The following is a 14,996-nucleotide window of genomic DNA, read 5'->3' on the forward strand; positions in this document are numbered from 1 at the left end:
CACTGGTATGCCATTAAAAATGGAGTACTTCCTGTGTAACCAGTTTTTCTTCTGTGTTTTCCATTAAATAGGTGTTTGCTTTTATAATATTGCAAGTGCTCTCTGATGAATCTTGTTATATGATCTGTTGTCTTCTTCCTGAAGTTTGAACCCTTGCAAATAGAGCAGAATGTGCTTCTCCTGGGTTCAGTGTGTGCAGGCCGGGAGGTGTGCGAGAACGATACCTATGGTTTCTGTAAACCGCTGAAGCTGCTCTGCCTGTTTCAATTTCAAGTCAGTATCTGTGCACAAACCTGAACAACTGTGACTGGTTTTGGTCCAGGATAAACCACAGGGATCTTCCTCTCATCCTGATGCTCTTCAGCCTGACAAAATTAATTGCAAATTATCTAACGAGTTTCAGCCTGACTGGCCGAGGCGCGTTCAGCACTTTGCATTAAGTGGTTGTCCACTTACACCATTCATTTTTCATCGTTTAGGTAATTACCTCTATACAGGTATCAATAAACCATTGCTCTGTGCCTGTTTAAGCTGGTTTGTTCCTTCCTGCAGGAATGACAACGACGCCAGCCCCTTCCCAGCAGCACCGTCAGCCAGCTGTCAGTCCTCTCTCGTTGAGTGCAGACTCAAGACGACCACAGTCACAGCAAATGTCTCCTACGCTTTCCCCTTTGTCACCGATTACTCAGGTAGGAACTTACTCAGAGAATTAAAATTTTTCAATCACGGATTAATTATTTTAGCTAGGCTGTAACTTCATCTCTCTTGTTCTGTAATTTTCTTCTTTAAATGTGGCCATTAATTCAGAGCCTTAAAAAGGGAGAGGTTTGTAGAGGGGACAGATTTTACTTTCGCTTTTCTAGAACCGTGGTGAAAAACATCTATTAGGACACTTTTCTGTAATGGTATTGTCCCAAAGTTAGTTGTGAAATTTGAAAGACATTTCTCTGATTCATGAGAGAAGCTCAGTTACCTTTTTAAACTGATTTCATAAGTGTGACTCTGTGACTGACGAGGTTATCCATTTCTGACCTGGACATTCAACTGGGCTTTTAGAGTATTTGTTTATTGTACACTGGAGGTGATACTAAGTCTTTTGAAATATGTTCTTGACTGTTTCTGAACCTTTAGGTAACATTTTTTAAATGCAAGATGAGATTGACTTAGTACAGTTCTCTTGGTGTGAAACTTGATGTGCTTAAAAATGAAGGGGAATTACCTGCCAGTGGGGATGATTTTGATTCTTCTTTTTAAGGCCGTGGCTATGGATGCATTGTCTCTGGAGCAGCAGCTTCCCCCATATTCATTTTTTACTCAGACAACTTCCCAGCAACAGCAGCAGACCCAGGTGGCAAGTACCCTGCCTCAGAATACTCCTTTAATGCAGACCTCTGGTTTACAGCGAGGAACACAACTCCCCCCACTCTCCGTCACGGTACCTTCTACCATCCCACAGTCACCTCCGGGTAGCCAGACCCAACCATCAATGGGAATAGACATCAACTCGGTAAGCTTGGGCACAGCTGAAAATGATAGAGCTTTCACTCGGAAAACCTGGTAGCGTACAGCGTAGTCTCAGACTTCAAGCTGGACAACCCTTGTAATAAGTATACTTTTAGGCAGAGTCTGAAGTAGACTTAGAATGGTTTTGGTTGAATCCACATTTACATGTTTTATAGAGGAAAATTTTGGTTTTAATGTAGGCTTAGGGTGGCCTTAGTTTTGTAAAATGGTGTCCTGTACGACTCCGTGTTTGATTAGACCTGCTGAAATGTATCAGCATTTATTCCATACCTTGCTGCTGCTGTTGCACTGATATATTTTCAGGCTGTTAAATGTAATGCAGCCCCAACGCATTGTATGTTAGTGTGCTATAGACTGGAGGAGTTAACAGAACTTTGATAAAGAAACCTGCTAACAAGCATTTTCCAAAAGTTGGAGCGAACCAGGTATTTTCTTATATGTTCTATATTTAGAACCCTTTCATTTTAAGGAATTTTAGAGCATACATTATAATCTTCAAAAATTGGATTTGTGGCTGCCTTCAGATGCCCAGAAGAAATGGAGGGTATACATACATACAACAGTGATTTATGGACAAGTTTCTTTTTTTGCTTGCTTTAACATGGTCTGTTACGAAATGTTGTGTGTGTCTGCATCTGAAAATCCAAAATGCAGAGCAAGATCAGGCTTACAGGCTAGCTAGGGAAGAATTTCACAGCTTGTTCTCTGCTCATTCTGCCTTGCTGTGTAGGATCTTGGTTGTCCGACCTCTTGTGTCCTTCTGGCAGTGTTGTAGTGACAGTAACTGGTTTGAGAATGAGAAGAAATCATTGTCTATTGATCTAGCACTTGGTCGTGGATTTCATTTGTGGATGAAATTTTTAACAGTTTGTGCCGATAAGTGCTTCTTGAAAGAAGCTGCTTCCCTTTCAGGATTGGAAGGGGAAGAGGAAGGGCAAATCCAGCAGTGGAAAGGATACCGACCCACTCAAAATGTGTCTGAAGGTTTTGATTCTAATGCTCATGTAGCTACCAGTACAGATGATTCCGATTTTCATTCTTTGCTTTCTTTGTTGCTTTCCTCATCCTAAACTTCTTTATGACCTTAACTTTTAGGGTGCTGTGCTTATCTTTTAAAGCAACTGAAATAATTCATAAATAAACTTAAATTTAAAGCTAGTTTATCAAAAAGCCGTTTGAGCTGTGTTACAGTCTCACTGACAACTTTTATGCAGTTTTTGTAAAGCAGTATTTAAATTAATTTTGCTGTAGTTTGGATGTCTGCTTAAAGTGCCTAAGTAGCAATGCATAGCAAAAAGGGTTAAGACATATTTTATTGAGATTTACAGAATTCGGTGTCAGAAAGCATTGGTAGTACAACGTTCTCCCACACTGCAAAGCTATGTGATTAAATTACTCCTTTTCTTAGAACTACTGGATTGCAGGTTTTCCTCAATCATCTGTTAATTTCTAAGGGAAGTCTAATGAGAAGAGCTGTACTATTGATGTTAATTAGTGCAACATTCAATTTGAATGCTATTAAGATTATTAATTTGTTCAAATCCAGGGTTCTTTATGACTAAAAAAAGGTAAACCTTTGACAAGGCATTCTCAAGACGACTGAGAACAATGTGAATGTAACTAATGTAAACCTGCAAAACATAGCGTGAATTCTCAGGCAATGTCTGTTCCATGTCCTGGGGTGAAATGCAGCTTTGAGAAGGATTCCAGTCTGCATGGTTATACGCTTCAATCTTGATAACGCATCCAGGCTATTTAAGGCTAGGAGAGTAATACGAGAAGGATTTCCAGAGCAGTGTAAACACAGGTTAAGAATGTGTGGGTATGGCAGTTGAATCGACGAATAAATTACATTATTTTTGAGTTAGTCCCAGCTTTCAAAACTTCTTTTCCCTAAATCGTTGGCTGACCAGATTTTTTTTTTTTTAATTGAATGTAACTGAGAACAGTGAGAAAATATTTCAACAGTTTTGCTTGTACAGCAGCACTGCCCTGCTCTCAGCCATTCAGTCAGACAAGACCATGCCACGCTGATCTCTTAACTCTCTCCTTTTTGCGGCATTGTTCACAGTAATCGTGTCTTCATACATAGCCAAGAATTGCTGAAGAGGATGGTTTCTCCCAGCTTCCTCGAGCTGTAGACGCCAGAAGTTTATAATTTTCCAACCTTCCATCAATCCCATGGTCTTTAATTCTGTGTTGTTCTGTAGGCTTCACTCCAGCAGTACCGCAGTAATGCTGGATCCCCAGCCAACCAGTCTCCCACCTCTCCTGTCTCCAATCAAGGCTTCTCTCCTGGCAGCTCCCCTCAAGTAAGGGACTCTGTGCTTCCACAGGCCTTGCTTCTTGTGTTTGTTTTTAGTTGAGTCTCTCCATTACTGACCCATAGTTGTCTCACTGTAATTGTATGTGCCTCATGCATTACTGATGTCTCATCTTGTTTGCAGTTTCATTCAGTTCCAGAGTTTTTCAATAGCTGGTGAATTGCCTTTTTATTGATCAAAGCTACTATTTGAACGCTATTAAAACGCGGTTATTTCTTTGGGGTGTACCGTGGACAGAACCTCCAGGTAGACCCCTTTCAATTAGCAATATCGTGTAGGAGCTGACGGATAAGGTTGGGAGGGCATGGGAGAGAGAGAGGGAAACTTCAGTGCCTCCTGCAGCAGGATAACTCCTGTGGCACTAAACATCCCTTGTGTGGCCAAATGCATTTACATCAGGACCTTTTTTTGCATGGGAATGTACACTTGGAAAGAAAACACTGGAGAAAATGCTCTTAAAATGAGCAGTTTTATCTTGTGGCTTGCAAGTAATGGGTTACTAAAGATGCTTTCTTGCATGCTAGCTGGTTTTTCTTCCTGTGTATGTATATACTCATACATCCACATGTCCTATATGCAAGTCACAGCTTGGTGTGTGTGTAATCCTACGAAGGGGAATTTTTATCTGCCAGCAGCAAGACAGTTAAAAACAAGGCAGTTTTCAGCACAGAAATAATCTGATGCTGCTAAAATAGCTCCATATGGCTGCCCTTCTCCTAAATCCCACCTGTAGAAACGAGGTGCAGGAAATTCTTCCAGAGCATCACAACAGAATCTGAAAAGACATTTTCTGTTTCATCATTTAACATTTAAGGCTGTAAGGAGGATCCTATCTAAATAAGTGCTGCCCCTTCATGGTTCCAAAGCAGAAGCTTCGTCTCTCCTTGCCATTAGCCAGAGACAGGTCACTGGTAAGCTCAGTAATAGATCTGAGTGTCAGGACTGTCTGGATTTTCTTAACCCTTGCTTAATTGCTTCTTAACTTCTATCTCTTCTGCCTGCTTCTGCCAGTTCTGCTGTGTTCTGTGTGTGGCTCAAAGAAAACAAGCAAACTTACCCCTCTAGGCTGTCATGTAGAGCAAAGCTGTTGCCAGTCTTGCTGCAAATCTCAGGTCCAGTTCTCATTTGGGCAGCGCATCCGATTTTGATTTTTGTGTTTATTTTCTTTCCCCCTTGACTTCTCAAAAACTCTTTCTTGGTTTTATCCACAGGCTTGTTGCCACTGGTCAGTCCAGAGTACTGGAGTGCAGCAAGCACTCCCCAGTGGAGCACGCACTTGACTTTAATTTTTCCTGCCGGGCCTGTTTTATCCTGTAAACTCTTGCTTAGGCTTTGCTGTTTTCAAGTGGGACACCATAACTCACATGCAAAAGGAAGAAGGTTTATGAATACCACTTAACTTAATATTGGCCTCTTAAAAATACCCACACAGTTCTTTATTTTTGCGAAATGAAAAATGAGACAGCTTTCCTGCCTCTGTCAATGAACCAAAAGCTAGTAGTGGCGAGCGAGGTATCTGTGGTGGTGGTTGCAATGGAGAGAAGCAACGGGGGAAGAAAAAACAGTTCGGAAGAAAAATTTGGGTTGGTTGTGATTATGGGGGCAGCTCCCAAAGAGCTGGAGCCATTAGAGTGTAATCTGCCAAGAGTAAAGGCAGATTGGTTCCAACAGCAGAATATGCCCATTGTGGAACAGTCTGGCACTGGCTGACTAGAGTGGAATAAAGTAGGTGTGACCGGGTAGGCGTCCTCCACTTGCTCCTGTTTCCCTGATTAATTTTAGGTTAAATCGTTCTGCAGCCTATCAGTGTGATGAGTGACATGCTCTAAAAATAGAAATCTGTGGTTTGATTTTTATCACATACGGTTCATTCACCAGAAGTTGTTTTTTCATCTTTCCACATCTATTTGCTCTCGTGTTTTAGATGTGTGTTTGTTATATGAAGGTCTTCCTGTTCAAACACGAATTGAAAAGCTCTGCTTGTAGTTCTCAGCTTTGTGTTTGCATGGCTTTTCATTGACAATGGCTTGTTTATTACTACTTCGCTTTTCTCCTCTAACACCTGGCGTACTGTTCCAATTAGATAGAAATCTGCTTTTTTTAGTAGAATGGCTGTATACTGGATAATATGGTATGTATTTTTAGATTAATAATTCAAGCCAGGGGTTTTGTGGTTTGGTTTTTTTTTTTCCTTGCAGTCACCACATCATTAACCCAAGAAGATGTACTGTTGACAAAACAGACCTCATCTAGTGTTTCTGGAGGAGATGGTGTTAGCAAGATGTTTTTCACAGGGCTGTCGATAAATTATTCTAGGGCTCTGAAGTGTTGAAGTAATGACATTTCCAGTTCATTTCCTTTGGGAGTTTCAGTGCTTACAGATGTAATAACAGGTATACTTCAGAGCTGAGGAATAAATATGGGCTTGTATGTTTTCCTAGGAGTTGCTAACATAGACTTGCACAAATAGATTTTGGTCTCCTGCTTATTATTTTTCATGTTGCCCAAACTTTTTAGGACGGGAATAATGCTTAGTCAAATGCAAAGATTTTAGGTTTTGCCCTCCTTCTGAAAAGCTCCTGTAAAAATGAAATGTCAGAAGTTAAGGGAAAAAAATACCTCGATCCTCTTTGGGCCTCTCAAATTGCAGTTGTATTTCTAGTGCCAGTCCAAACTGGCTTTGATTCACGTCGAGTATGTGACATCCTGAAGCGCAATTTTTTCGTCAGAAGTTGTTATAAAACTTGATGCAGCTCTGAAGCCGTGCCTGCCACTTAAGATGGGAATGATTTCCCCGTGATAGAGTTAAGCTTGGCTGGTCCTGATCTGCTTGCTTGAGTTAGCTCTAGGTTCTGACTCCGTATTTTTTTTTTTTTTTTAGAAGAAAGTAACACGTGCAGCAGGTTGAATAATGTGGAGTTTGAGTAGTTGATCAAAGTGTGACTGGGCAGCCAGTGAGAGATCAGTGGTTTAAAGAAAAGCGTGGGGTTTTTTATTTAAGTAGCGCTTTGCTTTTTCTCTTGTCAGGTGTAACGTGACTCTGGCTTGTGATGTTTGATAACTTCCTCGTAGCCCTGTCTTTTGCGAGGGATAGAGCAGCCACCGTAGTTTTGAGGAGGACCAGATGATAAATTGGAAGACTGGTTCCAATTACAACCATTTTCCATTTTTACCTGCTTCTAAGGAGGGCATTGAGTAGGGTGTTAAGCTGCGAAGATGTCATTCTTGTCCTGTGGTCATTGCTGTGACAGATCATAAATGCCCAGAAAAGTGACTCAAAATCTTATTTTTGTCCATAAACCCCTATTCTTGGCTCAGACTCCATTTAATCAGTCTTGAGGATGAGCTGGCTTCATTTACTTAAACCATTTCTTACTGAGAAGTTGCCATTATGATCTTCTCTGATACAGATTTGGAGGCAGTTGTCTACTACCTTTTCTGACTCTGCCGGTATCGTACTTTAAACGCGAGGCTCGTGTTTCCAGTGCTCTGACGTTATCCAGCAGCGCTGTTCTGCAGCAAATTTCTCTCTTCTCCAAGTGCATTCAAACCGTACCCACACCCTCGCATGCAGCCGGTGGAAAGCGCTTCGCAGTGACGCTCGGAGCAGTTCTTGGATCAAACAGGATCTGCTCAGCAAGTTCTGTAGCACGCGCAGCATGTGCTGAACTTTCGGCCACCTTCCCCCACAGAGTCTCGTTCTCAGGCTGTGAATTCCTCCCTTGATGCCACATTTCTCCAAAAGCATCCATATAATGTGACAGCCGAGGATTCTGGCTGAAGGTGGGAAGGTTTTTGTTTGCTTTAAAAAGAATATCTTGTTGCTTCTTTCCTGGTAGTCCCCTCTCACGGAGGTTGTGGGCAATTTAGTGTTTTGGTTTTTTTTTTTATACAAGACTTCCATTCTTTTCCTTGCATGCAACCTGCCAATAAGCTGCGCTGAGATGTGCTACTGATGTAGGAGGGAGAATGTTTAAAATGTGATGTTTGCTGAAATTTTTATGTTCACTGTTGTGGACATCATCCTGTGGTTTTTTGAATATCTTAATCTTTGTCTGTGTTCAGTGCTTTTAACTGTGGTGGCAGGTGTAACTCTGTTCTGGTATTTCCTAGGCTTTTGCTTAATTTCTTAATGCTGCTTAGGTTTTTAAGGAGAAAATTTGTTTTTCTCCAGAAAAAGAGAAAAAGAAAAAGAAAAAAGAAAAAACCAGAAAAAGAGAAAACTTCCTCTTTTAACGCGTAGATAAACCAGCTGGAAAATGCTATGCAAGGTATTGGGGTTTTTTTTCCCCCAAGATTGATACAAACTCTCCATGCAAATTGTCTTTTATAGACACCATCTTTTATAGATACTCTCTTTGTCAGTAGATGTTTTTTTTCTCAGCCTGGAGTATCAGAATTTGTGGCAGTTTTAAATAAGAAGTGATCTCTCTCTGATTTCTTTTATATCTGGCAATTCTGTGGGACAGTACTGAATAGTATTAAAACATTGACCTCAAATTCTTGGTCACCTTTAGAATAATAGATAAATGATGGAGAAGAACTGATAAACACTTGTCGTGCTAGAAGGGACAGTAAAATTAGCAAGGCTGAGGAATTCCTCCTGAGATTCTTGCCTTCGAACTGCTGATAACGTCCTTTACCGGGCTTTCTCGTTAACTTTTCTGATCTGCAGCTGAAGTGAAATGACTTCAAAATGTCAGTTTTATTTTGGCATGTTGTTGTCTCAGTGAAGCTGGCTCTTCCGTGAACACGAGGTTGCCGAGACAGTGAGCTAGTCACTACCTGCGTGCCGGTGATCAGCTTTGCATTGCATTTTGTTTTAATGTGCAGTTTAATTCTGTGTGGGGTTTGTCTTTCACAAAAAAAAAAAAAAAAGTTCACAAAACAGCTGAAGTTGCAGAGTGATTTTATTTCTCGTGTTACCTAGCGCACTCGTCTGTTTTCATAAATCAGAAGTTTTATATGTTGTATGTCCTCCGTGAGGAAGTTTGTTTGGTTTACTTGACTGTATTTTTGTGCTTACTGAAAGGCAGCGTAACGTGGAAGGATTTGTGTCTTGGAGGGAAATGCTGAATGTTTTATGAATCTGCTGATGGTTAGTGGTTGTTAATAATAAAGGGCACTGCTAACTAACTTTGAGAAGAATCGGTTGGAAGGCTCGAGTCGCTCGCACACCGTGGGTACGTCTGTCTGTGAGATTTTTGCACCATAAAGACTCTGTTTTGTTTTCAGCATTCTTCCATTCTGGGGAGTGTATTTGGTGACTCCTATTATGATCAGCAGATGACAGCTAGGCAGGCTAATGCCCTATCCCATCAGGTGAGCAAATTCATCTCAGATTTTCAGCTGTATTTCGGCCACTTTCAGCTTAAAATAAATATAGATCAACTTCTGATTATTTTATGTGAGATCACATTTTGTCCATATAGTTTTACTTCTGTTATTTTGAGTTTGCAATACTCAGGGATTTCTTCTGTTTTGTTTTTTTTTTTCCTCCCCCCACTCTTCCTTCCCCTTCCTCCCTCTTAGCCTTTGTAGCAGATGTTTTTAAAGGTGTTCTGCCAAGTTTATTGGATGAAAAATAGTGAAAATAGATTTTTAAAACCCCACATTTCTGGCCATAGTTGCATTTGGGAAGGATTCACTTGTAGGTGGTGACAATATTTACTCCTGAATTTGGCAAACAACTCGTGCGTGGTACCAAAACCCAGCAAGCAGACCCATGCCTTCGTTAGTTTGGCCAGCTAACGCTAGTTTGGCATTGATTCATTCAACTGTGAAATATGCTCTGGTAGCAGGAAAAAATAAGATAGCTTCTGAGAGGCAATGCTTGATGGGCAGATACCTGAGTTAGTAGCATGAATTATGGGGGTTTTTTTACTTTGTTTTAAAACTACCTTTTCTTTTCTTCTTACACTACCTAAAGCAACAATTTTATTTTTGCACCCACCCTCTCCTCATTCCCCTGCACTCTGAATTTGGCAGTAAACTATTCTGGAAAGTTAAGTGAAAATAGACCATATTTTGATCAACAAAACCTAAAGATGAATTTGTTTGCCTGTCTCTTTCAACATTACTTCCCGTACTTGAGCTTTGTAAGTTGTTTTGCTGTATTTCCTGATGGTTAGAAGTAATAATTCCTTTGTGCCTTGGTCTTCAGCTTGAACAGTTTAATATGATAGAAAACGCCATTAGTTCCAACAGCCTGTACAGCCCTTGTTCCACCCTTAACTACTCCCAGGCAGCCATGATGGGACTTACCGGCAGTCATGGCAGCTTGCAGGACTCGCAGCAGCTGAATTACTCCAGCCATGGAAACATCCCCAACATCATTCTTACAGGTAAGAAAAATCATTAACTGACAAGTAAAACCATCCCAGTGTCAGTGTTACTCTTCATTGTGCAGTGTTAGAAGTGAGCCAAGAAAGGAAAAGGATATCGTTGCCTTTGAAGGTTTTGTTTCGCCTTGTGTAAATGTTCGTGTTACTGGTCTGGCGTGTTCCCCGTGTGCCGGCGAGCCTGACGGCTCTCGTTGAATCCCAGCAAACAGGTAGAGCTGCGGTGGCAGCACTAATTGTCTTACAGACTTTCCCTGCCTCTGAATTTACTGGATCCTCTGTCACAGCAAGGGAGAGGCGGTGAAAGCCGCACCTCCTCCTCTGCTGCTCCGTTCGCGCTTGCCAAGAAAGGGTTTTTTAGTGTCACATATGGTAGCGAATCTGGTCACGGTTGGACGTTTGGAAACAATTTCTGCGCGGGTCACTGAGAAACCTGTAGTTCGATCCATAGTTCAGCCAAGGACTCTTGCTGATTAGAATCACGGAAATTAAGGTTATTGCTCCTAAACCTAAGGGGGAGAAAAGAGACTGAAGTGACTCCGCTTTGTGGCCCCCAAATATGTGTATGTGAGTGTTGTTTGGTGTTAGGCCGTTAGGTGGTTTTGAAATGCTCTGACAAATCTGTAAGTCATCCGGCTGGAAACGAGGGTAGATGTTTCTCGTCTGAACTTCAGCCTTAGTTCAAGAAATTATTCCAGAATTTTTGCAAGCTGTTTTATGACTCATCTGCCTGGAGAACGGGTATTTGCTAAGTCCTACCGACACCTTTCCCTTCCTCTTCCCTGCAGTGACAGGAGAATCTCCTCCCAGCTTATCAAAAGAACTGACCAGCTCTTTGGCAGGAGTGGGAGACGTCAGCTTTGATACGGATTCCCAGTTCCCTCTGGATGAACTCAAAATTGACCCTTTAACCTTGGATGGACTGCACATGCTGAATGACCCAGACATGGTCCTCACTGACCCCGCCACAGAGGACACGTTCAGGATGGACCGGCTGTGAAGCGTGGACACCAGGAGCGTGGGAATGACGCTTGTTCCTGGAGCCCAGCCGAACTAGAGAGTCCGATGGGTCAGTCGTGTCAGAACAGGAGCTGCTGAGAGCAGTAGCTCTGTCCTGTACAACATGTACAATGAGTAAAGCTTGTCGTTCTAAGCTTGCAGCGCTGCAGACCCCTACTCCCTGTCGCGCCGTATTTCACCCCTTATCCGCTCATTGCCATTAATGAGTAAGGAGTTTCCATCAGCCTTTTCCTCTCCAGAGCCCCCCCTTCCTCCCACCAAAGCTCCAGCGTTAAGTTGTCCGTTTATCCTTTGCACTAGAAGGGGGCTGGTTTGGGGCAGGCGAGGAAGGTTCAGAGCCAAGGGTAAAGAGATTCTTTCTAACCTACCGAATCGTCGGCTGCCGTTTGAGACGGGGAGGGGGAAGTGCCACCGCCGACCCCCTCTCCCCTCACCCCCCGATTCGAAAGTAGATCTCTGCATTGCCACCCTCTGGGAGGGGCGGGGGGGCTGCGGCGGTTTTCACTCTGCTTTGTGACAGCTGCTTCGTAGAGTAAAACGCTTCTTCCTTTATCGATATGCCATGTTTGTTTTCAGGTTCGTTTCCTTGACTGTCGTCCTGCACCCACCGCCTCTTCTCATGCCCTGAGCAAACTCGCGTACTTGGCAAAGCGGAAAAGCAGCCCGGCAGCCCAATGGCCTTTTGTAGCCGGCTAGTCCAAAAAGGCAACTGTAAACACTATTTTCAAAGCTTTTTTTTTTTAAAAAATATATATGTAATATATATATTTATAAATATATGTATACATATATAGAAAGAGCATTTCTGAGCACACAAAAAAGTACTATAATTCATTACTTGATTCGCACAGAGGAAGGATCGGAACATTTTAAAGCAGCTAAAAGAACAGAGGAGACTAACCCGCAGAGCGTATGTCTAATGTTGCTTTGAGAGAGATTCCTGGGCAACAGGAAGGGCATTTCTATAGCAATGCCTGGCTCAAATCATGATGAGTATTTTTTATTTTTTATTCTTATTCATTACTTATTCTGTTACCATTATTTATGATCTTTTTGTTTTTTATTTAAGTATTTGGATATTAGGAAAGTAGCTAAACTACATACAGCCAATTGAAGCACTCTACATAATACTTGTACAGTACATCTTTTTTGTGTTTTTATTCCAGAAATATATTATATATATTATATATATAGGTATTTTTAACTAACTGGAATTTTAAACAGGTGTTGAGCAGAGGTAAGGAAGCCTAAGGCAAGTCTAGATGTTTTCCTTTTATATAGTCAAAATAGGGTGGCAGGAACTTAGATATTCCGTCTTTCACCCTGGGGAAAAAATAGCTTGCACCACAGTGAACAGTACTGTATCCTCCAACAGCCTGCGATTCTGTTAAATTTAGACTCGACTATTTCTGTTAGTCCTTGTTAACAGTCTGCGCTGCAGTACAGCGGACCGGTGACTGACACTTTATCAATGGCGGATTGAAAAAAAAACCCCAAACCGCCCATTGAGTCCGAATGGGTGGGTTCACTTAAATGGCACGGCCGAATTGGCGACGGTTCCCACATCTCTGTGCTTGGGACTCTTAGCAAATTTGGAAAATGCATTTAAAGATTTATCAAGAGCCCAACAGGCTTCTAGTAATTGCCAGGGGCACTGCTAAAACGTTGTCTTCGTTACACCCTAATCTGCACAGTAACAGAATCTCTAAGTACGTGACCCTTCTCTTCAGTAGAAGTTACCCATTAACATCATTTTGAGTCTTATTAACAAATTAAAAATTACACGGCGCCTAACAGCCTGAACGCGAGATGAACCAATACCCGCTAGAGGAAAGCATTTCCGTGCAGTAGGGGCTGAACATCCACATCTCTCTTTGTTAAATATAGCCTCAATAAAAGAGCCGTTTGAGTTGCATTTCAAGATGAGTTGTGTTTTGTCGATTCCCCCCTCTGGCACGGTAGTTCCCCATCTGCTCCCTTTCAACTCGGTCTGCATCAGCTGGATTTTACTTTTTGGCTAAAAACGTGTCCGTTCTTTCTCAGCTGTCACGACTTTCAAGCAAAAAAAACCCCAAACAAACCCCTCGGCGCTTCTCCCTGTCCCATTGCCCTCCAGAAAGATTTTTTTTTTTTTTCCTTGCTGTTTTCAGCAAGCGATAACGAAGGTCTGCAGAGGAGCGGGGCCGCCCTTAATGAGTTATACTAGGTTTCTGTGTGCTTCCAGAAATCGGCGGGACGCCGTCCTGAGATTCGTGCAAACACTGCTGAGCAGAATCGTTGTTGGGATCTCTCTAATCTGGGTGCTTGTTTGCTCACATTTGTGCCATTAGTTGACCATTTGCACTAAAACTGTTTTTTTTTCCTTAGATCTCTTCGCTTACCTCTGTCTTTTTTGTTCCTTCCCACGCAATCGAAAGGTTATCCTGCATCTTTGTTGAACGCGTTCTTTGTCAGGATTTAAGCCCAGTAGTACGTGTTAACTCCCGGTGTCTGCTTATTTCAGATTGCTAATGCTTTTTCAATTTAAGGAGGAAAAAAAAAAAAAAGGTAGCTTCGAACAGGAGGATACCCTAAAAGAACGGGAGTAATTTGGGCACAGGTGACTCGGAGTCCTTTTGCTTTGAAACAGCCCCAGGTACAGTGTGAGTTGAATACGCTTCTTGCAGTTCACGTAGTTCCTCGACGGGATTTCTGTCTGTATCGCGCTCTCGTTCGAATGACTCTCATGCATGTAAATTCTTGTTTGTGATCTATTTTTTTAAAACCAGAGTCACTCCAGAATGAAGCATCCAAGTAGGAGATGAGATTCCTCACTGGAGACTTTTACAGGGAGCTGTTGCTAAATGCTACCTTCTAATTTTTTTTAAACTACATGTGTATATAAGAGATCTTGTTTATTAGACTTGTAAGTAGACATTTAAAATGGCCTTAATTTAAAAATAACACGTCTGGATGCAACTGTGTCAAAATTAGGGACCATCTAGTTGAGAGAAATCCGGGTTTTGTTCCTTTCGTGCGGGGCAAACAGGGAAGGCTGCTTTGGGAGTGGGAAGGAGTAAGACGAAGTCATCGTGGGAAGCGGATGACGGCTGTCTGTGACAAGATGTGCTTCATCTCGTGAGCCCCGCTCGTGGGCAGGCGAAAGCTGCTTTTAGAACCGACCCTTTGAGAACCCGAGCAGTTATTTCAACAGCTCTTGCATGTTGCTTCCCGGAAGGCCGGTTTCCCGACAGCACCGTGCAGGAGCTGCACTTTGAGAGGGATTTTTCTCCCCCTCTCCCCTTAAAATGTATGTTTTTGTAACATATGTATGCATAAGGCTGATTTTAAAGCAAAACCAATCTGTAATGTTGTCAAATGTAAACACGGAGCAGATCCCCGGTGTTTTCTGAACGAGTAATCTGATTTTATTTGAAAATTGAGTGGCGCTGTTTTCATTTTAAGTTGTGCGTGTAAGGGCGAGAGCTGTCGGGAGCGGTCAGCCCTTCCCGTCCAGGAAAGAGCAGCGGAAAGAAAAAACACCACTTAGCAAAAAAAAAAAAAAAAAGGGAAAAAAAAAAAAGAAATAGTATTATTTATAACTTTTTCAGTTAAATGACGTTGAAACTGTCTGGTGTCTCAAAGGGTCACTGTCCAAACATACCTGCTGAGTGACCCCTCCCCCTCCCTACGACATGTGTTTTTATAGATATATATAGATATATATTAAGAAGTTCCCAAGCTAGACTGTTGCATTTGCCAATACAATGGGGAAATAATCGGAATAAACCGTCGGCGTATCAAATAC

At 42.0% G+C, this 14,996-nt stretch overlaps 1 protein-coding gene across 7 annotated transcripts in view; it reads left to right on the forward strand.

Moving 5' to 3' along the window:
- Positions 1 to 14,775, forward strand: part of CRTC1 (CREB regulated transcription coactivator 1) — a 46,345-nt gene extending 31,570 nt beyond the window's left edge. For 2 of the 7 annotated variants that reach the window (XM_072845142.1, XM_072845146.1), the window contains exons 9-14: positions 553 to 689; positions 1,256 to 1,507; positions 3,735 to 3,836; positions 9,084 to 9,170; positions 10,012 to 10,192; positions 10,978 to 14,775. In XM_072845142.1, coding sequence (XP_072701243.1) covers positions 553 to 689; positions 1,256 to 1,507; positions 3,735 to 3,836; positions 9,084 to 9,170; positions 10,012 to 10,192; positions 10,978 to 11,189 — 971 coding nt within the window. In that variant the 3' untranslated portion in view covers positions 11,190 to 14,775. The remainder of the gene's footprint in view (positions 1 to 552; positions 690 to 1,255; positions 1,508 to 3,734; positions 3,837 to 9,083; positions 9,171 to 10,011; positions 10,193 to 10,977) is intronic. The other 5 variants (XR_012039575.1, XM_072845143.1, XM_072845145.1 and 2 more) reach the window with 5 other exon arrangements.
- Positions 14,776 to 14,996: the final 221 nt, after the last annotated feature.

Source organism: Ciconia boyciana, chromosome 24, assembly GCF_034638445.1.
Source record: "Ciconia boyciana chromosome 24, ASM3463844v1, whole genome shotgun sequence".
Taxonomy (NCBI): domain Eukaryota; kingdom Metazoa; phylum Chordata; class Aves; order Ciconiiformes; family Ciconiidae; genus Ciconia; species Ciconia boyciana.